Source organism: Nematostella vectensis, chromosome 12, assembly GCF_932526225.1.
Source record: "Nematostella vectensis chromosome 12, jaNemVect1.1, whole genome shotgun sequence".
NCBI lineage: Eukaryota > Metazoa > Cnidaria > Anthozoa > Actiniaria > Edwardsiidae > Nematostella > Nematostella vectensis.
In genome coordinates, this window is record NC_064045.1 from 12,971,910 (window position 1) to 12,997,896 (window position 25,987).

At 41.1% G+C, this 25,987-nt stretch overlaps 3 protein-coding genes, 1 long non-coding RNA gene and 1 pseudogene across 4 annotated transcripts; 1 reads left to right on the forward strand and 4 right to left on the reverse strand.

Moving 5' to 3' along the window:
• Positions 1-4,470, reverse strand: LOC5520144 (LYR motif-containing protein 1). Its single transcript, XM_048719389.1, is given in 4 exon segments — positions 1-824; positions 1,159-1,190; positions 1,287-1,347; positions 4,054-4,470. Coding segments are annotated over 4 exon segments (372 nt in total). The 5' UTR covers positions 4,213-4,470; the 3' UTR covers positions 1-704.
• On the forward strand, positions 1,773-21,288 carry LOC125557108. The gene is made up of 3 exons (XR_007305169.1): positions 1,773-2,535; positions 8,734-8,837; positions 21,094-21,288. It is a non-coding gene; the product is annotated as an uncharacterized LOC125557108 (long non-coding RNA).
• On the reverse strand, positions 5,240-6,992 carry LOC5520143 (kelch-like protein 12). Its single transcript, XM_032365277.2, has one exon. The coding sequence runs from the start codon at positions 6,829-6,831 to the stop codon at positions 5,983-5,985; it is 849 nt and encodes a 282-aa protein (XP_032221168.2). The 5' UTR covers positions 6,832-6,992; the 3' UTR covers positions 5,240-5,982.
• Positions 7,766-24,179, reverse strand: LOC125557107 (annotated as a pseudogene).
• Positions 19,343-24,194, reverse strand: LOC5520141 (LYR motif-containing protein 1-like). The gene is made up of 4 exons (XM_048719390.1): positions 23,976-24,194; positions 20,762-20,822; positions 20,635-20,666; positions 19,343-20,301 (listed from the first exon to the last, which is right to left on the reverse strand). The coding sequence occupies exons 1-4, from the start codon at positions 24,129-24,131 to the stop codon at positions 20,182-20,184; spliced, it is 369 nt and encodes a 122-aa protein (XP_048575347.1). The 5' UTR covers positions 24,132-24,194; the 3' UTR covers positions 19,343-20,181.
• Between the last annotated feature and the right edge of the window lie 1,793 nt (positions 24,195-25,987).

Here is a 25,987-nt window from a genome sequence, read left to right on the forward strand (position 1 = left end):
AATTATTGAATAAATCAAAACATTTTAATCTTGATTTAATGTTTTATAGCACTTAGTAACAATGTTAATGATGTTTCATAGCACAAAGAGGTGGTTGGCCAGCACCTCCTTTGAATCTTGGATATTGGACTGATAATGATGCTGTTTCCACTAGGCTCTAGAATAACACATTAGCCTGCAAGGCCCAACTAGTAATAATGCAAGTACTTTCTTTCTTGTCCACATATTGGACATTTCCCACCCAACTACCCCTCACCCCCACCCCCTTTCCTAGGCGGATAGGTGGACCCTCCTCTAAATAAAAGAGATAGCTTTTTAATGCGCCCCATCTGTTTTGAGCCCCCACTCTCTATCAGCCCCCCAACCTCTTGCCTCTAAAGCCAACAATTTCAAATTAGCCCCCTCTCTCTATACGAACGCTTTTCAAGAGTACCAGTGATTCCCCTTGAATTGACATTGGATTTTTTTATTTTTTTAATGACATCTGTTGTACAATGTCAAGTGTACATTATAAACCATGTTCAAGGACTAATTTCAGGCAGAACACTAACCCCTACCTGGCCCTTCCCCAGCCAGTTGTTCCTTCCTTGTCCATACTTCACAGTTCCTTTCCCCTAGAAAATGTATTCCCTGTATTTCCAATGTTCAAAGATCTTTTTCTTTATTCCAGTTCTTCTCCAACGTTTGAAATATCAACCCGTCATTCATTTTTCAATTTCTTCATAAGAGTGCAGGTATGTAGGCTTGGCTTGCTGGCGGATGTGATCCTGCACTTTCCGCTGATGTGTTCCTGATTTAGCAATAGCAGCAGGTGGTACATTGATCTGGAACAAAAAACACAATTTTTTAAGTCAAATCCTGATCAGATACCCTCAGGACTACAATTTCATAAGTAGCGACCAGCCATGAGATATATCTGTTGAGGAGGTAAAAAAAATTCCCTGCCCAATATTTTTTCAAGGCATGGTTTCAAGGTCACCTTAATTTCTATATTCTCTGTATTAGTTGTGAATTTTTAGCCACAATTTGCTTAGGGGATTTAGAGGAAGAAGAAGCCAGATTTATTGTCTCTTGTTGACTTAAAAATTTCTAAGCTGGACCGGTCATCCCTAACTTCTATTGCTGCAGTGAACAGTCTAGAAATAAAATATCTCTTACCATTCTTGGATAGGCAGTGCCATAGTGCAGTGCTGCAAAGGACAACATGACAAATCTTCAGGTTCCAAATAATATGACACAACATCAATACAAACCATTGGTTTGTTTTACAATTCATCAAATCTCACCCATCTCTATCCGACTCTCTGCCTCCTTGATGCACTGATCGATTTCACTCACATCACTGATCTATGAAAAGAGTTAATTATAAATCATAACATCAAAACTCTTAGCCTGCGATTTCACCATCAGTAAGAGGCATCTGCTTTTACAGGCTACAAAACTCTGTTTTTTCACACATATTATTTCAACGTTATTGTAGCAATACCATAATTTATTACACAATAGCGACATTTTATATAGATTTATATGTGCTGTAAATGAAAAAGGGGGCACCAGGCAATACTCTGTAAGCTACATGCAGTTGAGTCTAGATGACAGGTCAATGAGGACAAGAACATGTAAGCTACATGCAGTTGAGTCTAGATGACAGGTCAATGAGGACAAGAACATGTAAGCTACATGCAGTTGAGTCTAGATGACAGGTCAATGAGGACAAGAACATGTAAGCTACATGCAGTTGAGTCTAGATGACAGGTCAATGAAGACAAGAACATGTAAGCTACATGCAGTTGAGTCTAGATGACAGGTCAATGAGGACAAGAACATGTAAGCTACATGCAGTTGAGTCTAGATGACAGGTCAATGAGGACAAGAACATGTAAGCTACATGCAGTTGAGTCTAGATGACAGGTCAATGAGGACAAGAACATGTAAGCTACATGCAGTTGAGTCTAGATGAAAGGTCAATGAGGACAAGAACATGTAAGCTACATGCAGTTGAGTCTAGATGACAGGTCAATGAGGACAAGAACATGTAAGCTACATGCAGTTGAGTCTAGATGACAGGTCAATGAGGACAAGAACATGTAAGCTACATGCAGTTGAGTCTAGATGACAGGTCAATGAGGACAAGAACATGTAAGCTACATGCAGTTGAGTCTAGATGACAGGTCAATGAGGACAAGAACATGTAAGCTACATGCAGTTGAGTCTAGATGACAGGTCAATGAGGACAAGAACATGTAAGCTACATGCAGTTGAGTCTAGATGACAGGTCAATGAGGACAAGAACATGTAAGCTACATGCAGTTGAGTCTAGATGACAGGTCAATGAGGACAAGAACATGTAAGCTACATGCAGTTGAGTCTAGATGACAGGTCAATGAGGACAAGAACATGTAAGCTACATGCAGTTGAGTCTAGATGACAGGTCAATGAGGACAAGAACATGTAAGCTACATGCAGTTGAGTCTAGATGACAGGTCAATGAGGACAAGAACATGTAAGCTACATGCAGTTGAGTCTAGATGACAGGTCAATGAGGACAAGAACGTTGATTCCATGGTTTGAATCAGGAAAAACATGGGACATGAATCCTTTCCAGCAGGTTATGCCTGCCAAACGTTAGATGGGGTACTTTTGATGGGGTACTTTTGGGGTACTTTTGATTTAGGGGAGAGGGGTTAAATTTTCTAGCCAAGCCAATGACGTTCTGTTAGACCGTGTCCCCACGTATTAGTTTTTGTTTGAAAACGCAACCTTTTTGTTCCATTTTTAAAAAGATCCAGGTCCACACAAACATTTACTTTTTGATACGACCTGTCCCCACGAAAACGCAGAAGCAATACGAAAACGATAACAAGTTCTACAGCGCATGCATACTCGTGCGCCAAGTGGACTGGATCTCAGTTATCACACCATCACTTTTGAAAGGTTCCGATTAAAAAAATGTTATGGTCAGGAATCAACAAATAAACTGATATAATATTAACCCATTGACTCCTGGCTTTTTTGGAGCTGAATTTACAAAAAAACAGACTGAAAACAGATACCTCCCCCCCTATTCTGAGTTTTATACAGCCCGTCAAAGTCAAACACAGCTGCACCTAGTCAGCGGTATCCAAGCTTTCCAACAGTGCTTTGCGGTCCTCACTTTTAATCCCTCGTTGTGCTGAAGCCAGCACAAGTTGATGGTTGCTTGTATTTTTTATCAAAAATACAGCTATGAGCATATTAGGAGAGTGTCTCAGGACATCATGAAGTCTTTTGGGGCATAATTGAGTGCTTTGCTTATGGATATTTGCAAGCAAAGGTGGATTCATGATGATTTTTTCTTGTTTGGCTTTGCCCGGATGAGAAAATCATTTTCTAATGAATCACCACAGCTCTCCTGAATGCTGTCTTTTCTGAAACCAAATTGATTCCAAAATTGTTTACACTGCTATTCTGGGTCTGTATGGCCTTGAATTGATTCGTTTGGCTTCAGGGTGAAAATACTTATAAAAAACCATCTGACTTTGGGGAGAGGAGTGTTGACTGGCCCTTCCCTCGTGAATTTTCCCCTGGATCTCCCAGAATGCTTTGCAATACGTAAAGATATTTTCGTGGTTGTACAATCCTTCAAGGAATAAACATTGTGTTTTGAGGCCAAGGAAATGTACCTGGAGGATCAGAAATAAAGGTATCTATTTGTGTCTTGAGCTGTGTTTGCTGATTTTTCTCCCTTGTGTGGTATTTTGAGCGTTTTATTGAGAGGGGTGATTCTGCTTTTCTCTCCTTGTTCGATTTGAGATTTGTCAAAGAACCTGTGCTATTATTTGGCTTAAGAGTAGATGCCAACACCTTGGTTGGATGCATATCTGCAAGACCATTTATCCCTTAGACTGATGCCTGAGTATCTTCATCTTGTTGTGTTTATTTTGAATTTATGAATTTTTTGGGTTGTGGGTACTTCCCAAAGCCGGTACAGGCCGGTTGAGGGGTCAATGTGTTAAGCCCTTAATTATTTTGAGGTGCGTGGGTTACCTGTGTTATTAATCACAATTCACATACATTCTTATTTTTCTTGAAAAGGTTCCTCGCTTCGTCCTTTATGTACTTCCTTTCTTGTACAACTTGGGCAGAAGAACTTGATAATTATGGTTGCCATGTCCTTGAAAGCGTGAGGATTCGCTTGTAAAGATTTAAAACGTCTCTCCTTTTCGACATCATTCGACTGAATCCTCCATTTTGCAAAGCTTAGAGATATTCGTACCCAGTCCCTCGACCGAACTGTAAGAAAGAGTCTGTGGGTAACCCGTTGCGAGCGGCAAGGGCGGTAGGAACAGCGGTATTCAGCTAAATTCTAATAATAAACCACGAAATTCCCTCTAATTTGGCCGAAATGTGCTTGTTTGCGACGCGCTCTCCGTGTTTGATTAGAAAACCCGGTCATGTTACGTTGCGTAAACGTGCCCTTTGGGCTATTAGTGGCGTGGCTGTTACCCCATTTTTCATGTTTCTGTATTGTGTCCCCCCCCCCCCAGCCAATATTGTAAGTCCTGCTATATATGGTATACGAGCTTGCTAAGGCGGAGTTTTTCAGTCTTTATGGAGCATTTCTTTATTTTTAAATAAATACATAAATAATTAAAAGGTCAACATTAGGTATTTTTACGTAATGTATCATGGCAGATGTTGTGTGCATTATTCCTTTCACCTTTGCTACATAGTTTACTCTGATACATTTCAGGTGTTAAAAATATATATCTATACTGTATTTAGCAAATGTTCTAAGTTTATGTTTGTTAGAAAAGGTTGCCCAGGATATTGTTGGTAGGCCACAGGCAGGCGTTTGCATGGATAGATTTGTGGTATGGTAAGTAAACAGCTAATAAGCTTTTATGTGGTGATACTTTGAAGTACTATTGAATTAATGGTTTCAACGTTTCTTACTGCTTTTTTTCTACTGTTTCAATGATAAGAATCTGTTTTGCAATGTTTTGGTAAATTCTAAATTTTCAAAAGAGCATATAAACAGCCATCATTTTGTCATCCTAGCAAAGTACCAAATGAGAAAGCATCCATTTTCTCGGGCTTCTTTGCGGAGCTCTTGTGATATTTTGGAATAAATTTGGTTAATAAAGATATTTAAGGTTTTAGATTTTAATTTTTCTTCCAATGCTGGCTGAACTAGAAGTGATGCAAAAATTCACTATATAAGGGTCCCAAAAGTTTGACTACTCCTGTATCACAATAATTTAAAGGTTACCATTTATTGTCACCCTGACTAATGTTGGGCACTTGTTCTTTTGTATTATTCTACTAGAAATGGATATCAATGATGTTCGAGAATATGAAAAAGAAATGCAGGAAAAGACAAATAACAAAGTGGCTGTTGGTGTTGAGGAAAAGTGACAGAAAACAGAAATGCTTTACAATAGTCCTGCTATATATGGTATACGAGCTTGCTAAGGCGGAGTTTTTCAGTCTTTATGGAGCATTTCTTCATTTTTAAATAAATACATAAATAATTAAAAGGTCAACATTAGGTATTTTTACGTAATGTATCATGGTATAATCTCAGCCCTCATGGCCACCAGTCAACATTACTGTTGAATTATGTAGTATACCTGCACTGATCTTTATAATACTGTCTGACAAGTCTGTACTGATTATCCTTCAATTCTCTCTACAGGATACTAGTGACCCAATTATGTGCTCTTACAAGCTCGTCAATGTCTCATTTGATGTTTGGGGTCTAAGTCAACGAGTAGAAGCTTACGTACATAAGGTAGAACTGTTGCAGATGTTGTGTGCATTATTCCTTTCACCTTTGCTACATAGTTTACTCTGATACATTCCAGGTGTTAAAAATATATATCTATACTGTATTTAGCAAATGTTCTAAGTTTATGTTTGTTAGGAAAGGTTGTCCAGGATATTCTGTTGGTAGGCCACAGGCGGGTGTTTGCATGGATAGACTTGTGGTATGTGGTATATCTAATTTGATGAGACAGCATCTTCTCTATCAAGACAGTCTCTTGGTCTTGGTTCATTCGTGATGCAGTCCAAAACATGTCCGAGACATTTAGGTTGGGCAAACACAAGCTGTTCCGAGAAGACAACACTCTTAAGGAACTCCTCACTAAGAGAACGAATCAAAGGAAAAAGAGTGGGGAAAAGAGGCTCTCTATCTCCTCGATTATGCTTAACCCACTTAAGGAGCGCATGGAAAACCTCTTCCTCGCTATTGACAAGTAAGTCATCACTGGAAAAGATCTCTTGAATACTTTCTGTACTGATTTCCAAGAACTCATTAGACTTGATAACATCGAGGAAATCTGCACACACAAGATCCAGAGCGGTTGTCTTGAACAGTGGGGACTTATAGTCCAACGCGATCCCGTAGCTACGTAAAGGATTAGCTGATATATGCTGACACATTGAAGCTAGGAAGCTATCGACTGGGGATTTCAGTGTCTCTAGTAACAAAAAGTCTGCTGCTTTCAAAATGGCTACGGCATTTTCCGTTGTCAGCTCGATTTGCCCCGTGTAAATGAAGGTTAGCACATCTTCGGTGACTTCAGGGTCGATCTCTCCCAAGTTTACGATGTTTTGAGAGTTCTCTTGCATGTTTGAGGCGAACAGTCCAGCGAAGAAGCCTCCGCTTGCTGCGAGGACGGCGCGATGCGCTGGGAATTCACGGCCATTCACAACAATAGTCACATCACACAAGAGCCCAGAGCGACGCAACTTGTCCAGTTGTTGTATGACAGCTTGAGTTTGGTCTATCTCACATAGTTTTCTAGAGTTTTTAGGACGTTGATTTATGCTCATGTTGTTATCCATACCGAATCTGTGCTGCTGATAGCTGAAAGGGATGGGCTGTGATGGGCTGATCCCGGAAACTACCGTCTAGGACTGGGACAAAGTACACAGGATACCCGACCCCTCTTTTTGTTGCAAACAAAATGAATAGTTCACGTTTTAAAAAGTACCCATTTACGCTTTCTTCACATCATTGTATTATTCCAGACTCGCTAAAAGAGACAATTGCTAGTACTGTGTACTGCTCATATACTCATGCGACACTCGCAATGGCAACACTCTGCAGTGCCAAGGCATCAAAGAATGTTAATTTTTTCAATTATTGAATAAATCAAAACATTTTAATCTTGATTTAATGTTTTATAGCACTTAGTAACAATGTTAATGATGTTTCATAGCACAAAGAGGTGGTTGGCCAGCACCTCCTTTGAATCTTGGATATTGGACTGATAATGATGCTGTTTCCACTAGGCTCTAGAATAACACATTAGCCTGCAAGGCCCAACTGGTAATAATGCAAGTACTTTCTTTCTTGTCCACATATTGGACATTTCCCACCCAACTACCCCTCACCACCACCCCCTTTCCTAGGCGGATAGGTGGATCCTCCTCTAAATAAAAGAGATAGCTTTTTTATGCACCCCATCTGTTTTGAGCCCCCACTCTCTATCAGCCCCCCAACCTCTTGCCTCTAAAACCAACAATTTCAAATTAGCCCCCTCTCTCTATGAACGCTTTTCAAGAGTACCAGTGATTCTCCCTTGAATTGACATTGATTTTTTTAAATTTTTTTAATGACATCTGTTGTACAATGTCAAGTGTACATTATATACCGTGTTCAAGGACTAATTTCAGGCAGAACACTAACCCCTACCTGGCCCTTCCCCATCCAGTTGTTCCTTCCTTGTCCATACTTCACAGTTCCTTTCCCCTAGAAAATGTATTCCCTGTTTTTCAATGTTCAAAGATCTTTTTCTTTATTCCAGTTCTTTACTCCAACATTTGAAATATCAACCCGTCATTCATTTTTCAATTTCTTCATAAGAGTGCAGGTATGTAGGCTTGGCTTGCTGGCGGATGCGATCCTGCACTTTCCGCCGATGTGTTCCTGATTTAGCGATAGCAGCAGGTGGTACATTGATCTGGAACAAAAACACAATTTTTTAAGTCAAATCCTGATCAGATACCCTCAGGACTACAATTTCATAAGCAGCGACCAGCCATGAGGTATATCTGTTGAGGAGGTAAAAAAAATTCCCTGCCCAATATTTTTTCAAGGCATGCTTTCAAGGTCACCTTAATTTCTATATTCTCTGTATTCATTGTGAATTTTTAGCCACAATTTGCTTAGGGGATTTAGAGGAAGAAGAAGCCAGATTTATTGTCTCTTGTTGACTTAAAAATTTCTAAGATGGACCGGTCATCCCTAACTTCTATTGCTGCAGTGAACAGTCTAGAAATAAAATATCTCTTACCATTCTTGGATAGGCAGTGCCATAGTGCAGTGCTGCAAAGGACAACATGACAAATCTTCAGGTTCCAAATAATATGATACAACATCAATACAAACCATTGATTTGTTTTACAATTCATCAAATCTCACCCATCTCTATCCGACTCTCTGCCTGATCGATTTCACTCACATCACTGATCTATGAAAAGCGTTTTAATTATAAATCATAATATCAAAACTCTTCGCCTGCGATTTCACCATCAGTAAGAGGCATCTGCTTTTACAGGCTACAAAACTCTGTTTTTTCACACATCTTATTTCAATGTTATTGTAGCAATACCATAATTTATTACACAATAGCGACATTTTACTGATGACAATAGCAAATATAGATTTATATGTGCTGTGAATGAAAAAGGGGGCACCAGGCAATACTCTGTAAGCTACATGCAGTTAAGTCTAGATGACAGGTCAATGAGGACAAGAACATGTAAGCTACATGCAGTTGAGTCTAGATGACAGGTCAATGAGGACAAGAACATGTAAGCTACATGCAGTTGAGTCTAGATGACAGGTCAATGAGGACAAGAACATGTAAGCTACATGCAGTGGAGTCTAGATAACAGGTCAATGAGGACAAGAACATGTAAGCTACATGCAGTTGAGTCTAGATGACAGGTCAATGAGGACAAGAACATGTAAGCTACATGCAGTTGAGTCTAGATGACAGGTCAATGAGGACAAGAACATGTAAGCTACATGCAGTTGAGTCTAGATGATAGGTCAATGAGGACAAGAACATGTAAGCTACATGCAGTTGAGTCTAGATGACAATTCAATGAGGACAAGAACATGTAAGCTACATGCAGTTGAGTCTAGATGACAGGTCAATGAGGACAAGAACATGTAAGCTACATGCAGTTGAGTCTAGATGAAAGGTCAATGAGGACAAGAACATGTAAGCTACATGCAGTTGAGTCTAGATGACAGGTCAATGAGGACAGGAACATGTAAGCTACATGCAGTTGAGTCTAGATGACAGGTCAATGAGGACAAGAACATGTAAGCTACATGCAGTTGAGTCTAGATGACAGGTCAATAAGGACAAGAACGTTGATTCCATGGTTTGAATCAGGAAAAACATGGGACATGAATCCTTTCCAGCAGGTTATGCCTGTCAAACGTTAGTTGGGGTACTTTTGATTTAGGGGAGAGGGGCTAAATTTTCTAGCCAAGCCAATGACGTTCTGTTAGACCGTGTCCCCACGTATTAGTTTTTGTTTGAAAACGCAACCTTTTTGTTCCATTTTTAAAAAGATCCAGGTCCACACAAACATTTACTTTTTGATACGACCTGTCCCCACGAAAACGCAGAAGCAATACGAAAACGATAACAAGTTCTACAGCGCATGCATACTCGTGCGCCAAGTGGACTGGACCTCAGTTATCACACCATCACTTTTGAAAGGTTCCGATTAAAAAAATGTTATGGTCAGGAATCAACAAATAAACTGATATAATATTAACCCATTGACTCCTGGCTTTTTTGGAGCTGAATTTACAAAAAACAGACTGAAAACAGATACCTCCCCCCCTATTCTGAGTTTTATACAGCCCGTCAAAGTCAAACACAGCTGCACCTAGTCAGCGGTATCCAAGCTTTCCAACAGTGCTTTGCGGTCCCCACTTTTAATCCCTCGTCGATGTGCTGAAGCCAGCACAAGTTGATGGTTGCTTGTATTTTTCATCAAAAATACAGCTATGAGCATATTAGGAGAGTGTCTCTGGACATCATGAAGTCTTTTGGGGCATAATTGAGTGCTTTGCTTATGGATATTTGCAAGCAAAGGTGGATTCATGATGATTTTTTCTTGTTTGGCTTTGCCCGGATGAGAAAATCATTTTCTAATGAATCACCACAGCTCTCCTGAATGCTGTCTTTTCTGAAACCAAATTGATTTCAAAATTGTTTACACTGCTATTCTGGGTCTGTATGGCCTCGAATTGATTCGTTTGGCTTCAGGGTGAAAAGACTTATAAAAAACCATCTGACTTTGGGGAGAGGAGTGTTGACTGGCCCTTCCCTCGTGAATTTTCCCCTGGATCTCCCAGAATGCTTTGCAATACGTAAAGATATTTTCGTGGTTGTACAATCCTTCAAGGAATGAACATTGTGTTTCGAGGCCAAGGAAATGTACCTGGAGGATCAGAATAAAGGTATCTATTTGTGTCTTGAGCTGTGTTTGCTGATTTTTCTCCCTTGTGTGGTATTTTGAGCGTTTTATTGAGAGGGGTGATTCTGCTTTTCTCTCCTTGTTCGATTTGAGATTTGTCAAAGAACCTGTGCTATTATTTGGCTTAAGAGTAGATGCCAACACCTTGGTTGGATGCATATTTGCAAGACCATTTATCCCTTAGACTGATGCCTGAGTATCTTCATCTTGTTGTGTTTATTTTGAATTTATGAATTTTTTGGGTTGTGGGTACTTCCCAAAGCCGGTACAGGCCGGTTGAGGGGTCAATGTGTTAAGCCCTTAATTATTTTGAGGTGCGTGGGTTACCTGTGTTATTAATCACAATTCACATACATTCTTATTTTTCTTGAAAAGGTTCCTCGCTTCGTCCTTTATGTACTTCCTTTCTTGTACAACTTGGGCAGAAGAACTTGATAATTATGGTTGCCATGTCCTTGAAAGCGTGAGGATTCGCTTGTAAAGATTTAAAACGTCTCTCCTTTTCGACATCATTCGACTGAATCCTCCATTTTGCAAAGCTTATACAGTTACTCTTTAATACTCTTTGTATCATAATTATTCGTTATTATTTGAGCAATACTTATTGTAATTATTTTAGCTCTATATGCCTCCTAGTATTAGCGAAAGCTACTTATAGGAGTAATAAATCGAAGTATCGAAGTATCGAAGTATCGAAGTCCCTCGACCGAACTGTAAGAAAGAGTCTGTGGGTAACCCGTTGCGAGCGGCAAGGGCGGTAGGAACAGCGGTATTCAGCTAAATTCTAATAATAAACCACGAAATTCCCTCTAATTTGGCCGAAATGTGCTTGTTTGCGACGCGCTCTCCGTGTTTGATTAGAAAACCCGGTCATGTTACGTTGCGTAAACGTGCCCTTTGGGCTATTAGTGGCGTGGCTGTTACCCCATTTTTCATGGTTCTGTATCGTGTCCCCCCCCCCCCCCCCCGCCAATATTGTAAGTCCTACTATATATGTTATACAAGCTTGCTAAGGCGGAGTTTTTCAGTCTTTATGGAGCATTTCTTTATTTTTAAATAAATACATAAATAATTAAAAGGTCAACATTAGGTATTTTTACGTAATGTATCATGGTATAAATGACACTTATAAGAAAATCTCAGCCCTCATGGCCACCAGTCAACATTACTGTTGAATTATATAGTATACCTGTACTGATCTTTATAATACTGTCTGACAAGTCTGTACTGATTATCCTTCAATTCTCTCTACAGGATACTAGTGACCCAATTATGTGCTCTTACAAGCTCGTCAATGTCTCATTTGATGTTTGGGGTCTAAGTCAATGAGTAGAAGCTTATGTACATAAGGCAGAACTGTAGCAGATGTTGTGTGCATTATTCCTTTCACCTTTGCTACATAGTTTACTCTGATACATTTCAGGTGTTAAAAATATATATCTATACTGTATTTAGCAAATGTTCTAAGTTTATGTTTGTTAGAAAAGGTTGTCCAGTGTAATATATTCGGATGGGCTCCCTGTGTTGTACACCATATTTGGAATGCCTCGTGGGCATGTCGGGGGTTGTTCAGAAATAAATGGAGTTCAGTTGTTGTGTTCAACGAGCTGTCTATTTCTTCGTGATGTTTTAGTCCCGAAAACATTACATCTGGCGACGAGAACCGGATCTGTGGAACACCATGAGTGTCATCGGTCAACTAAGAGAGTTCGACCGGCAAAAAGAGTCGTTTGAAGCTTACATTGAGCGGCTTGAAAACTTCATGAAGGCGAATGGCGTGCGAAAGGAGAACGAGGTAGCTGTCTTGCTCACTGCAATAGGTCCTGAAACGTACGGACTGTTGAGGAATCTTTTGACTCCGGAAAAACCTGACACCAAGACATATAAAGATCTTGTGGATATCTTGAGTGGCCATTTGCATCCGAAACCCTTGGTTATTGCCGAGCGATTCAATTTTCATAACCGGTTTCGTCACGACTCCGAAACAGTTGCGGACTTTGGCGCCCAACTAAAGAAGCTTTCAACTCACTGTGAGTTCGGAACTTTCCAAGATGAAGCTTTGAGAGACCGTTTTGTATGTGGTCTACGCCAGGAAGCGATTCAACGGAAACTTTTAACCGAGAAAACCTTGACGTTTGCGAAGGCTTTGGAGATCGCTCAGTCGATGGAAATGGCGGAATCGAAGTCGTCGGAATTGAAGGGCTCTGGATCGTCCGGATCGGGCTGCGTTGAAGAAGTTCATCAGCTTGGAAAAAAGCCACAGAAACACAAGAAATTCACACAGAACACGGGAGGAAAGCCCAAAACAGCATGTCATCGTTGTGGCAGTGCTGAACATGATGGTAAATCCTGTAAATACAAGAAGTATAAGTGTGATAATTGTGGCAAAGTGGGTCACCTAAAGAGAGTCTGTCAGTCCAAGGAGTGCAAGGAAACCAAGTATGTTGAAGTTTTAGTGGACAATGACCAAGAAGATGAGTCATTGGGGTTCTTTTCAACTCGTGAACCCAGCAGCAAAGCAGTGACAGTAACTATCACTGTTAACGGAATGGAAATTCCAATGGAAGTTGATACGGGAGCTGCACGCACAGTCATCCCTGAAAAGTTGTTCAAAGAGAATTTTGGACATTCGAAACTCAAGAATGCAAGTACCTCATTAAAGACTTATTCTGGAACAGTGTTACCTTTAATTGGTGAAACCGAAGTTCTAGTTGAGTACGAGGGTCAAAGTGCCAAGTTGCCTCTGATTGTGGCAAAAGTTGAGAGCAAACCAGCTATTCTGGGTCGTAATTGGCTCAGTGTTGTTAAGCTGAACTGGGAGCACCTTTTTAGTGTTTCTTCTTCTGATTTAGTTCATGAACTGACTGCACGGTTCAAGGGTGTTTTCGGTACGGGCCTGGGCAAAATCAAGGAGTTTCAAGCAAGAATCAATGTGCAACCTGAGGCCACGCCTAGGTTTCATAAGGCTCGCCCCGTGCCGTATGCCCTAAAGCCAGCAGTTGAAGCAGAGTTGGATCGCATGGAAAAGGAGGGGATCGTGACAAAAGTGTCCCATAGTGAGTGGGCTGCCCCGTTAGTGGTCGTCCCTAAGGCAGATGGTGGTGTTCGTTTGTGTGGAGACTACAAAGTTACGGTGAATCCAGTTTTGGACGTCGACCAATACCCTCTGCCTAACCCTCAAGATTTGCTCAGTGCTCTGGCAGGTGGTACCAAGTTTTCTAAACTTGACCTCAAGCATGCATATCAGCAACTGCCTCTTGGTGAGGAGTCCAAGAAGTTCCTCACTGTCAACACCTGTAAAGGGCTCTATCAGTATAATCGTTTGCCTTTTGGTGTCGCAAGCGCACCTGCTGTATTTCAATCTACTATTGACACCATTCTCAAGGGCATTGATGGTGTTGTTTGCTATATCGACGATATTTTGATCACTGGAAGGAATGACCGGGAACACAAAGCAAGATTAGAGGCGGTGCTGGAAAGACTTGAGAAATACGGAATTTCTCTCAAGTTGTCGAAATGCAGTTTCCTGGAGGACAGGGTCGGTTTTCTCGGTCATGTCATTGATGTCGAGGGTGTCCACCCTTCACCAGAGAAAGTTCGGGCTGTTGTGGATGCTCCTGCGCCAACTAATGTTACCGAGTTGAGATCTTTTCTGGGTATGTTACAGTACTACGGAAAATTTCTTCCGAACTTGTCAACATTGCTGCACCCGTTAAACAACCTCCTGCGGGACGGGGTTGAGTGGTCATGGCTGCCAGAATGCGAGCAAGCCTTCACCTCTGCAAAAGAGCTCCTGCAATCAGCGAAAGTCCTAACTCATTATGACGTCAATCTTCCAATTAAATTGGCTTGTGATGCATCACCCTATGGCATTGGAGCCGTTATTTCACACGTTATGCCAGGAGGCGAGGAGCGCCCCATTGCTTTTGCCTCAAGAACCCTCACTGGTAGTGAAAAGAATTATGCCCAGCTAGAGAAGGAAGCCCTGTCCATTATTTACGGAGTTAAAAAGTTCCACCAGTTTTTATATGGGCGACGATTTATTCTGGAGACCGACCATAAACCACTCCTAACAATCTTAGGGCCAAAGTCGGCAATTCCCACACTAGCTGCGGCTCGTCTTCAGAGGTGGGCTTTAATTTTAGCATCCCACCAGTATGATGTCGTTTACCGTAAAGGTGTCGATCACAGCAATGCGGATGGGCTGTCCAGACTTCCTGTTGATAAGCCTAGAGTTTCAGAGGAAACTGAAATTTATCATTTCAGTTATGTGGATGACCTACCTGTAACGGCAAAGGACATTGCTATGGAAACAAGAAAGGATTCTGTGTTAAGCAAGGTACTTCATTATGTGAAAAGTGGCTGGCCACAGCAGACACAGGAGGAGGAATTACGTCCTTATTTCAATCGTCGATTGGAACTGTCTGTGGAACAAGACTGTGTTCTCTGGGGTCTGCGGGTCATTATCCCAGAGGCATTTCAGGAGAAAATCCTGCATGATCTTCACGCAGATCACCCAGGTATGTGTCGCATGAAGTCTCTCGCACGCAGCTACCTGTGGTGGCCAAAGCTCGATCAGGCTATCGAGAACATGGTGCACAATTGTGAGGCCTGCCAGTCTGTTCGTAAGCAGCCTGCCACAGCACCTTTGATCCCATGGAAATGGCCTGTTAGAGTTTGGCAACGAGTGCACATGGATTATGCTGTTAAAGACGGAGTGAACTTTTTTGTTGTTGTCGATGCACACTCAAAGTGGCCTGAGATTATTGCTACATCTTCCACTACTGCACCCAAGACCATTGAAATGCTGGCTGGTCTATTTGCATCACATGGATTACCAGAGGAGATGGTCTCCGATAACGGTCCACCGTTCATTTCTAGTGAGCTGGACATGTTTATGAAAAGTAATGGAATACGGCATACACGGGTCCCTCGCTATCATCCCGCTTCTAACGGGGAGGCGGAGAGATATGTTCAAACTCTCAAGCAGGCGTTACTTACCAGCAAGTTTGATCAGGGGAAATCGCTACAGCAACGGCTGTCAAGTTTTCTGTTTTCGTACAGGAACACGCCCCATACGGTTACTGGGCAGACACCTGCTGAGTTGTTCTTGAAGCGTAAGCCTCGCACACGTTTGGCATTGCTTCAGCCCAATCTGGCCCAGCATGTTGAGGAGCGTCAGATGAAGGAAAAGCAACAGCATGATGGTGGCCGAACAAAAACTCGTGAGTTTCTTCCAGGAGACATTGTTTTAGTTCGTAACTTCAGAGGAAAACACAAGTGGGATAAAGGAACAGTGATCTTGAGAATCGGTCCCCTAGCGTACCAGATACGTATTGGAGGACGAATGTGTCATGTACATGTTGATCACCTTCTAGCAGCTGGTGATGCGGAGCACACACCCCCACCAACTACAGCTACAGCTATGACTGGGAGTGGCTTTGTTTTGCCCTCTACTCCAGTAGTGTCCTCTAAACCCATTCTTCCTGAGCCTGAGGTTACCCCTCTACCTGAAGTCTCACCTAAATCTTCAGAGACTGTTGCTCCTACATGTACAACTGAGTCACCACCTGACGTGGCATCTACACCTGTGAGGCGTTACCCAAGGCGTACCCCTAAACCTGTAGTACGTCTGGACTTGTAAAGAGACTATTAGATGTATTTAGCTCTCTAGTCATTGACATTGTTTACATGTTTGTAGCTAGTTCATTCCAGGAACGGGGAGATGTAATATATTCGGATGGGCTCCCTGTGTTGTACACCATATTTGGAATGCCTCGTGGGCATGTCGGGGGTTGTTCAGAAATAAATGGAGTTCAGTTGTTGTGTTCAACGAGCTGTCTATTTCTTCGTGATGTTTTAGTCCCGAAAACATTACATCCAGGATATTCTGTTGGTAGGCCACAGGCAGGCGTTTGCATGGATAGATTTGTGGTATGGTAAGTAAACAGCTAATATGTTTTTATGTGGTGATACTTTGAAGTACTATTGAATTAATGGTTTCAACGTTTCTTGCTGCTTTTTTTCTACTGTTTCAATGATAAGAATCTGTTTTGCAATGTTTTGGTAAATTCTAAATTTTCCAAAGAGCATATAAACAGCCATCATTTTGTCATCCTAGCAAAGTACCAAATGAGAAAGCATCCATTTTCTCGGGCTTCTTTGCGGAGCTCTTGTGATATTTTGGAATAAATTTGGTTAATAAAGATATTTAAGGTTTTAGATTTTAATTTTTCTTCCAATGCTGGCTGAACTAGAAGTGATGCAAAAATTCACTATATAAGGGTCCCAAAAGTTTGACTACTCCTGTATCACAATAATTTAAAGGTTACCATTTATTGTCACCCTTACTAATGTTGGGCACTTGTTCTTTTGTATTATTCTACTAGAAATGGATATCAATGATGTTCGAGAATATGAAAAAGAAATGCAGGAAAAGACAAATAACAAAGTGGCTGTTGGTGTTGAGGAAAAGTGACAGAAAACAGAAACACTTTACAGAAATGCTTTACAATAGTGTAAATTAACATTATTAACATCACACTTTCTAAATTATAACCATTGATATATAATCGAACATATATTCACAACATAATTTTTATATTATTTTATTTACTCTCTAAACTTTTGAAACATTAAGCCTCTTAGCAGTCTAATGCATAATGTAAATGAAAATACAATTTGACCCAAAGCTACCTGAAAGTGCAACAGGTTTATATACTTTGTCTACATACTTGAAAAAGCTGTGTAAAATATCCACCTTGCAGTTATTAAATAGGGGCATGCCATTCCCTGACATGTACATAAAAATTGCAATAATAAAGTTTATTTTGTTCAATCCCTGCCATCATTCTCTTGGATTTGTAGACATTTGAACAGCCACTGCCTATTTTTTTAACATGTGTGAGCTATTTGCAGCCAGGCACAAGAGTTGAGCCCTGGGCTCACCAAAAAAAAAAACTTGCACTACTAAACAGTCCATGATTTGATTGTTTTCTTTGGAAGAGGTACCAAAAGGCTAATATAATACTCATTTATTAACCCTTCAACCACGTTTGAGTGATTTTGTATATTTTTTGGTGGTGGCTTTTTTTCTAATTCAAAAGTTTCGAGGTTGAAAGTGTGCATGTTACGTGGTGATAATAAGTATGCTATGTTATTTATACATATTGTAACGCCTCCTTTTGATGTAAAAGATGCATTTATCACACTTTTAGTTTTAAAGCTAATATCATAAATTATGCAAACATGTTCAATAAACATAAACAATTTGTTTTCCCTAAATATGCAGTTATTTTTGTTTGGGATAGCTCGAATTGAAGGAAATAAAAGCTTCCAAGAGTTAGTTTCTGGGTCAAACTGTTGAAGAGAACCTATATGAACTATTCTTCCATCACTACCAACCCCTTCACCCCCAAGCACATAAATGTGTTGCTCATCACAGACAACCACTGCCTTATCTAAGGGTGTTAACATGGAAGCACATTCTGAGAACTGGCTTTCTCTATGGATATCACATGAATACACAAGTCCAGAAGGACTCTTTCTTTGCACTGACAGACCTCCAATCAAATACACTGCACCCTTAAAACAAACAATACTTTGACTGGTTGTTTGACAGAATGGAGTGATTTGAAGAGAAGAAACATTACTCCAAAGGCTAGTCCTTGTGTTAAATGCAGTAACTTGTAGCTGAGATGTATCTTCCCCATTGGTCTTGACAGGTTTTACCAGATAAATAGACCCCGCATAATAAGTTGCTTCACAGCAACTAAGCACACCACCATTTAAAACAGATAACTCTTTCATTTCTAAATGATGAAAACAAAATGGCTCGGAATCCCCATTTTTAGGAAGAAAAAGGACAGCATCTTCTCTATCAAGACAGTCTCTTGGTCTTGGTTCATTCGTGATGCAGTCCAAAACATGTCCGAGACATTTAGGTTGGGCAAACACAAGCTGTTCCGAGAAGACAACACTCTTAAGGAACTCCTCACTAAGAGAACGAATCAAAGGAAAAAGAGTGGGGAAAAGAGGCTCTCTATCTCCTCGATTATGCTTAACCCACTTAAGGAGCGCATGGAAAACCTCTTCCTCGCTATTGACAAGTAAGTCATCACTGGAAAAGATCTCTTGAATACTTTCTGTACTGATTTCCAAGAACTCATTAGACTTGATAACATCGAGGAAATCTGCACACACAAGATCCAGAGCGGTTGTCTTGAACAGTGGGGACTTATAGTCCAACGCGATCCCGTAGCTACGTAAAGGATTAGCTGATATATGCTGACACATTGAAGCTAGGAAGCTATCGACTGGGGATTTCAGTGTCTCTAGTAACAAAAAGTCTGCTGCTTTCAAAATGGCTACGGCATTTTCCGTTGTCAGCTCGATTTGCCCCGTGTAAATGAAGGTTAGCACATCTTCGGTGACTTCAGGGTCGATCTCTCCCAAGTTTACGATGTTTTGAGAGTTCTCTTGCATGTTTGAGGCGAACAGTCCAGCGAAGAAGCCTCCGCTTGCTGCGAGGACGGCGCGATGCGCTGGGAATTCACGGCCATTCACAACAATAGTCACATCACACAAGAGCCCAGAGCGACGCAACTTGTCCAGTTGTTGTATGACAGCTTGAGTTTGGTCTATCTCAAATAGTTTTCTAGAGTTTTTAGGACGTTGATTTCTGCTCATGTTGTTATCCATACCGAATCTGTGCTGCTGATAGCTGAAAGGGATGGGCTGTGATGGGCTGAAACGACCGTCTAGGACTGGGACAAAGTACACAGGATACCCGACCCCTCTTTTTGTTGCAAACAAAATAAATAGTTCACGTTTTAAAAAGTACCCATTTACGCTTTCTTCACATCATTTTATTATTCCAGACTCGCTAAAAGAGACAATTGCTAGTACTGTGTACTGCTCATATACTCATGCGACACTCGCAATGGCAACACTCTGCAGTGCCAAGGCATCAAAGAATGTTAATTTTTTTTAATTATTGAATAAATCAAAACATTTTAATCTTGATTTAATGTTTTATAGCACTTAGTAACAATGTTAATGATGTTTCATAGCACAAAGAGGTGGTTGGCCAGCACCTCCTTTGAATCTTGGATATTGGACTTATAATGATGCTGTTTCCACTAGGCTCTAGAATAACACATTAGCCTGCAAGGCCCAACTGGTAATAATGCAAGTACTTTCTTTCTTGTCCACATATTGGACATTTCCCACCCAACTACCCCTCACCACCACCCCCTTTCCTAGGCGGATAGGTGGACCCTCCTCTAAATAAAAGAGATAGCTTTTTAATGCGCCCCATCTGTTTTGAGCCCCCACTCTCTATCAGCCCCCCAAACTCTCGCCTCTAAAGCCAACAATTTCAAATTAGCCCCCTCTCTCTATGAACGCTTTTCAAGAGTACCAGTGATTCCCCTTGAATTGACATTGGATTTTTTTAATGACATCTGTTGTACAATGTCAAGTGTACATTATATACCGTGTTCAAGGACTAATTTCAGGCAGAACACTAACCCCTACCTGGCCCTTCCCCAGCCAGTTGTTCCTTTCTTGTCCATACTTCACAGTTCCTTTCCCCTAGAAAATGTATTCCCTGTATTTCCAATGTTCAAAGATCTTTTTCTTTATTCCAGTTCTTCTCCAACATTTGAAATATCAACCCGTCATTCATTTTTCAATTTCTTCATAAGAGTGCAGGTATGTAGGCTTGGCTTGCTGGCGGATGCGATCCTGCACTTTCCGCTGATGTGTTCCTGATTTAGCGATAGCAGCAGGTGGTACATTGATCTGGAACAAAAACACATTTTTTTAAGTCAAATCCTGATCAGATACCCTCAGGACTACAATTTCATAAGCGGCGACCAGCCATGAGATATATCTGTTGAGGAGGTAAAAAAAATTCCCTGCCCAATATTTTTTCAAGGCATGGTTTCAAGGTCACCTCAATTTCTATATTCTCTGTATTAGTTGTGAATTTTTAGCCACAATTTGCTTAGGGGATTTAGAGGAAGAAGAAGCCAGATTTATTGTCTCTTGTTGACTTAAAAATTTCTAAGATGGACCGGTCATCTCTAACTTCTATTGCTGCAGTGAACAGTCTAGAAATAAAATATATCTTACCATTCTTGGATAGGCAGTGCCATAGTGCAGTGCTGCAAAGGACAACATGACAAATCTTCAGGTTCCAAATAATATGACACAACATCATACAAACCATTGATTTGTTTTACAATTCATCAAATCTCACCCATCTCTATCCGACTCTCTGCCTCCTTGATGCACTGATCGATTTCACTCACATCACTGATCTATGAAAAGAGTTTTAATTATAAATCATAATATCAAAACTCTTAGCCTGCGGTTTCACCATCAGTAAGAGGCATCTGCTTTTACAGGCTACAAAACTCTGTTTTTTCACACATCTTATTTCAATGTTATTGTAGCAATACCATAATTTATTACACAATAGCGACATTTTACTGATGACAATAGCAAATATAGATTTATATGTGCTGTGAATGAAAAAGGGGGCACCAGGCAATACTCTGTAAGCTACATGCAGTTGAGTCTAGATGACAGGTCAATGAGGACAAGAACATGTAAGCTACATGCAGTTGAGTCTAGATGACAGGTCAATGAGGACAAGAACATGTAAGCTACATGCAGTTGAGTCTAGATGACAGGTCAATGAGGACAAGAACATGTAAGCTACATGCAGTTGAGTCTAGATGAAAGGTCAATGAGGACAAGAACATGTAAGCTACATGCAGTTGAGTCTAGATGAAAGGTCAATGAGGACAAGAACATGTAAGCTATATGCAGTTGAGTCTAGATGACAGGTCAATGAGGACAAGAACATGTAAGCTACATGCAGTTGAGTCTAGATGACAGGTCAATGAGGACAAGAACATGTAAGCTACATGCAGTTGAGTCTAGATGACAGGTCAATGAGGACAAGAACATGTAAGCTACATGCAGTTGAGTCTAGATGACAGGTCAATGAGGACAAGAACATGTAAGCTACATGCAGTTGAGTCTAGATGACAGGTCAATGAGGACAAGAACATGTAAACTACATGCAGTTGAGTCTAGATGACAGGTCAATGAGGACAAGAACATGTAAACTACATGCAGTTGAGTCTAGATGACAGGTCAATGAGGACAAGAACATGTAAGCTACATGCAGTTGAGTCTAGATGACAGGTCAATGAGGACAAGAACATGTAAGCTACATGCAGTTGAGTCTAGATGACAGGTCAATGAGGACAAGAACATGTAAACTACATGCAGTTGAGTCTAGATGACAGGTCAATGAGGACAAGAACATGTAAGCTACATGCAGTTGAGTCTAGATGACAGGTCAATGAGGACAAGAACATGTAAACTACATGCAGTTGAGTCTAGATGACAGGTCAATGAGGACAAGAACATGTAAGCTACATGCAGTTGAGTCTAGATGACAGGTCAATGAGGACAAGAACGTGTAAGCTACATGCAGTTGAGTCTAGATGACAGGTCAATGAGGACAAGAACATGTAAACTACATGCAGTTGAGTCTAGATGACAGGTCAATGAGGACAAGAACATGTAAGCTACATGCAGTTGAGTCTAGATGACAGGTCAATGAGGACAAGAACATGTAAGCTACATGCAGTTGAGTCTAGATGACAGGTCAATGAGGACAAGAACATGTAAGCTACATGCAGTTGAGTCTAGATGACAGGTCAATGAGGACAAGAACATGTAAGCTACATGCAGTTGAGTCTAGATGACAGGTCAATGAGGACAAGAACATGTAAACTACATGCAGTTGAGTCTAGATGACAGGTCAATGAGGACAAGAACATGTAAGCTACATGCAGTTGAGTCTAGATGACAGGTCAATGAGGACAAGAACATGTAAGCTACATGCAGTTGAGTCTAGATGACAGGTCAATGAGGACAAGAACATGTAAACTACATGCAGTTGAGTCTAGATGACAGGTCAATGAGGACAAGAACATGTAAGCTACATGCAGTTGAGTCTAGATGACAGGTCAATGAGGACAAGAACATGTAAGCTACATGCAGTTGAGTCTAGATGACAGGTCAATGAGGACAAGAACATGTAAGCTACATGCAGTTGAGTCTAGATGACAGGTCAATGAGGACAAGAACATGTAAGCTACATGCAGTTGAGTCTAGATGACAGGTCAATGAGGACAAGAACATGTAAGCTACATGCAGTTGAGTCTAGATGACAGGTCAATGAGGACAAGAACGTGTAAGCTACATGCAGTTGAGTCTAGATGACAGGTCAATGAGGACAAGAACATGTAAGCTACATGCAGTTGAGTCTAGATGACAGGTCAATGAGGACAAGAACATGTAAGCTACATGCAGTTGAGTCTAGATGACAGGTCAATGAGGACAAGAACATGTAAACTACATGCAGTTGAGTCTAGATGACAGGTCAATGAGGACAAGAACATGTAAGCTACATGCAGTTGAGTCTAGATGACAGGTCAATGAGGACAAGAACATGTAAGCTACATGCAGTTGAGTCTAGATGACAGGTCAATGAGGACAAGAACATGTAAGCTACATGCAGTTGAGTCTAGATGACAGGTCAATGAGGACAAGAACGTGTAAGCTACATGCAGTTGAGTCTAGATGACAGGTCAATGAGGACAAGAACATGTAAGCTACATGCAGTTGAGTCTAGATGACAGGTCAATGAGGACAAGAACATGTAAGCTACATGCAGTTGAGTCTAGATGACAGGTCAATGAGGACAAGAACGTGTAAGCTACATGCAGTTGAGTCTAGATGACAGGTCAATGAGGACAAGAACATGTAAGCTACATGCAGTTGAGTCTAGATGACAGGTCAATGAGGACAAGAACATGTAAGCTACATGCAGTTGAGTCTAGATGACAGGTCAATGAGGACAAGAACGTGTAAGCTACATGCAGTTGAGTCTAGATGACAGGTCAATGAGGACAAGAACGTTGATTCCATGGTTTGCGTCAGGAAAAACATGGGACATGAATCCTTTCCAGCAGGTTATGCCTGCCAAACGTTAGATGGGGTACTTTTGATTTAGGGGAGAGGGGTTAAATTTTCTAGCCAAGCCAATGACGTCCTGTTAGACCCTGTCCCCACGTATTAGTTTTTGTTTGAAAACGCAACCTTTTTGTTCCATTTTTAATAAGATCCAGGTCCACACAAACATTTACTTTTTGATACGACCTGTCCCCACGAAAACGCAGAAGCAATACGAAAACGATAACAAGTTCTACAGCGCATGCATAATCGTGCGCCAAGTGGACTGGACCTCAGTCATCACACCATCACTTTTGAAAGGTTCCGATTAAAAAAATGTTATGGTCAGGAATCAACAAATAAACTGATATAATATTAAGCCCTTAATTATTTTGAGGTGCGTGGGTTACCTGTGTTATTAATCACAATTCACATACATTCTTATTTTTCTTGAAAAGGTTCCTCGCTTCGTCCTTTATGTACTTCCTTTCTTGTACAACTTGGGCAGAAGAACTTGATAATGGTTGCCATGTCTTTGAAAGCGTGAGGATTCGCTTGTAAAGATTTAAAACGTCTCTCCCTTTCGACATCATTCGACTGAATCCTCCATTTTGCAAAGCTTAGAGATATTCTACCCAGTCCCTCGACCGAACTGTAAGAAAGAGTCTGTAGGTAACCGGTTGCGAGCGGCAAGGGCGGTAGGAACAGCGGTATTCAGCTAAATTCTGATAATAAACCACGAAATTCCCTCTTATTTGCCCGAAATGTGCTTGTTTGCGACGCGCTCTCCGTGTTTGATTATAAAATCCGGTCACGTTACGTTGCGTAAACGTGCCCTTTGGGCTATTAGTGGCGTGGCTGCTACCCCATTTTTCATGTTTCTGTATCCTGTCCCCCCCCCCCCCCCCGGCCAATATTGTGAGTCCTGCTATATATGGTATACGAGCTTGCTAAGGCGGAGTTTTTCAGTCTTTATGGAGCATTTCTTTATTTTTAAATAAATACATAAATAATTAAACTAGGCCTAGCAAGCGCCCAAGCAAAAAAAAAGGGGAAGTGTAGACACTGGACGTTCCAGAGTTTCCTGCGCGCCCCAACTCCAACCTCTCCTTAGAACAGGAAAACGACAAGCACCGATTGATAAGAGACCATGATCATGGAATTCATTTACAAGAAAACAAATAAATTTTAACCCCCTTTACATCTTCACAGTAGTCCCTTTGGGTTTGCTTTGGTGACGTCACATAATGTTGCACTGCTTGCCCTCCTTATAAGGGTTGGTGGAGCTATTGTTGAGCCATTGTTGAGCAAATAGTCTTGCTTGGCGTGTCGCTTACAGTAGTATAGCAGGTCAGCGGTAGTCTCGGAGATCTTGGTGCGTGAGATGTTTTTCTCCTGGTGTAGTCGCCGGATTTCTTTATGCAGAATTATTATTTTATCGTAAGAAGACATGGTGTGAACTGATCAACGAATATTCTGGAGAGCGGGGACATGCAGTAGAACACTCTGAAGGGGAAAGAGAATAATTTTAGTTAGCGAGGGTTCGAGTTACAGTAGTTTTCTTTTGCGAACTTTCGCCGGCGATTTACAACTGCTAAAATCGACTTCTTGCTTCCATTATTCAAAATCCTTGAAGAGTTTTCATTGGGCCAGCACTGAAATGGTTTCCAGTCAGGCCACCATTTCATTAAAACCTTCTTTATCACTGCCAATAAGCAGCACAGACTCGCATACAATACAGGAAGTCTGCTTAGCAGCCGCTCTTAGTGTCACGCACGCCTTCAAAACAAGCTAGTGGAGAAGGCGTGCGTGACACTAAAAGCGGCTGCTAAGCAGACTAGGTTACAGGGGGTACTTGGTGAATATCTCTCTTCCTTGTGAGTAAAAACAGAAATGCCTTTGTGTTTTGTATACATTAAATAAAATACAGTATCAAACTAATTTCCGTACCCTCCCACCCTCCACTCCCTTTATAAAATTCTGTTGCACCGCCATTGAGCAGATGTTTTCTTGAGAAAGTCTCATACAAAAGGCGCGTACACAGGGGGGTGCGCAGGGTGCGCGCACCCCCCCCCCCCTCCCTTGGCGGACAAAAAGTGGGTCATTTCTTATCAAGGAATCTTTTTTCCATACAATACAAATGACTGCACCCCCCCCCCCCCCCTCGGCTAATCCTGGGAACGCGCATGTACATATACATAATCTTGGCAGAACGCTAAAAAGATCGGTATTTTTGAAAGTTAACAGCTTTTAGTTTTGGTAAGCCTGAATATCAGGCGATTTTATTCTTCATCCGACATATAATTTGTAGGGATCGAAAAAAAGGCCTACACTGGGCTAGGACATAGACCATTGAGTCGGACATAGACCATTGAGTCGGACATAGACCATTGAGTCGGACATAGACCATTGAGTCGGACATAGACCATTGAGTCGGACATAGACCATT

Coding starts and splice junctions, on each gene's coding strand:
- LOC5520143 (XM_032365277.2), bottom strand. CDS start 6,831: ATGGATAACAACATGAGCATAAATCAACGTCCTAAAAACTCTAGAAAA.
- LOC5520141 (XM_048719390.1), bottom strand. CDS start 24,131: ATGATGTCGAAAGGGAGAGACGTTTTAAATCTTTACAAGCGAATCCTC. Junction 20,667..20,761: donor AGAGAGTCGGATAGAGATGG/GTGAGATTTGAT, acceptor TGTCCTTTGCAG/CACTGCACTATGGCACTGCC. Junction 20,302..20,634: donor GCACTGCCTATCCAAGAATG/GTAAGATATATT, acceptor TTTTTGTTCCAG/ATCAATGTACCACCTGCTGC.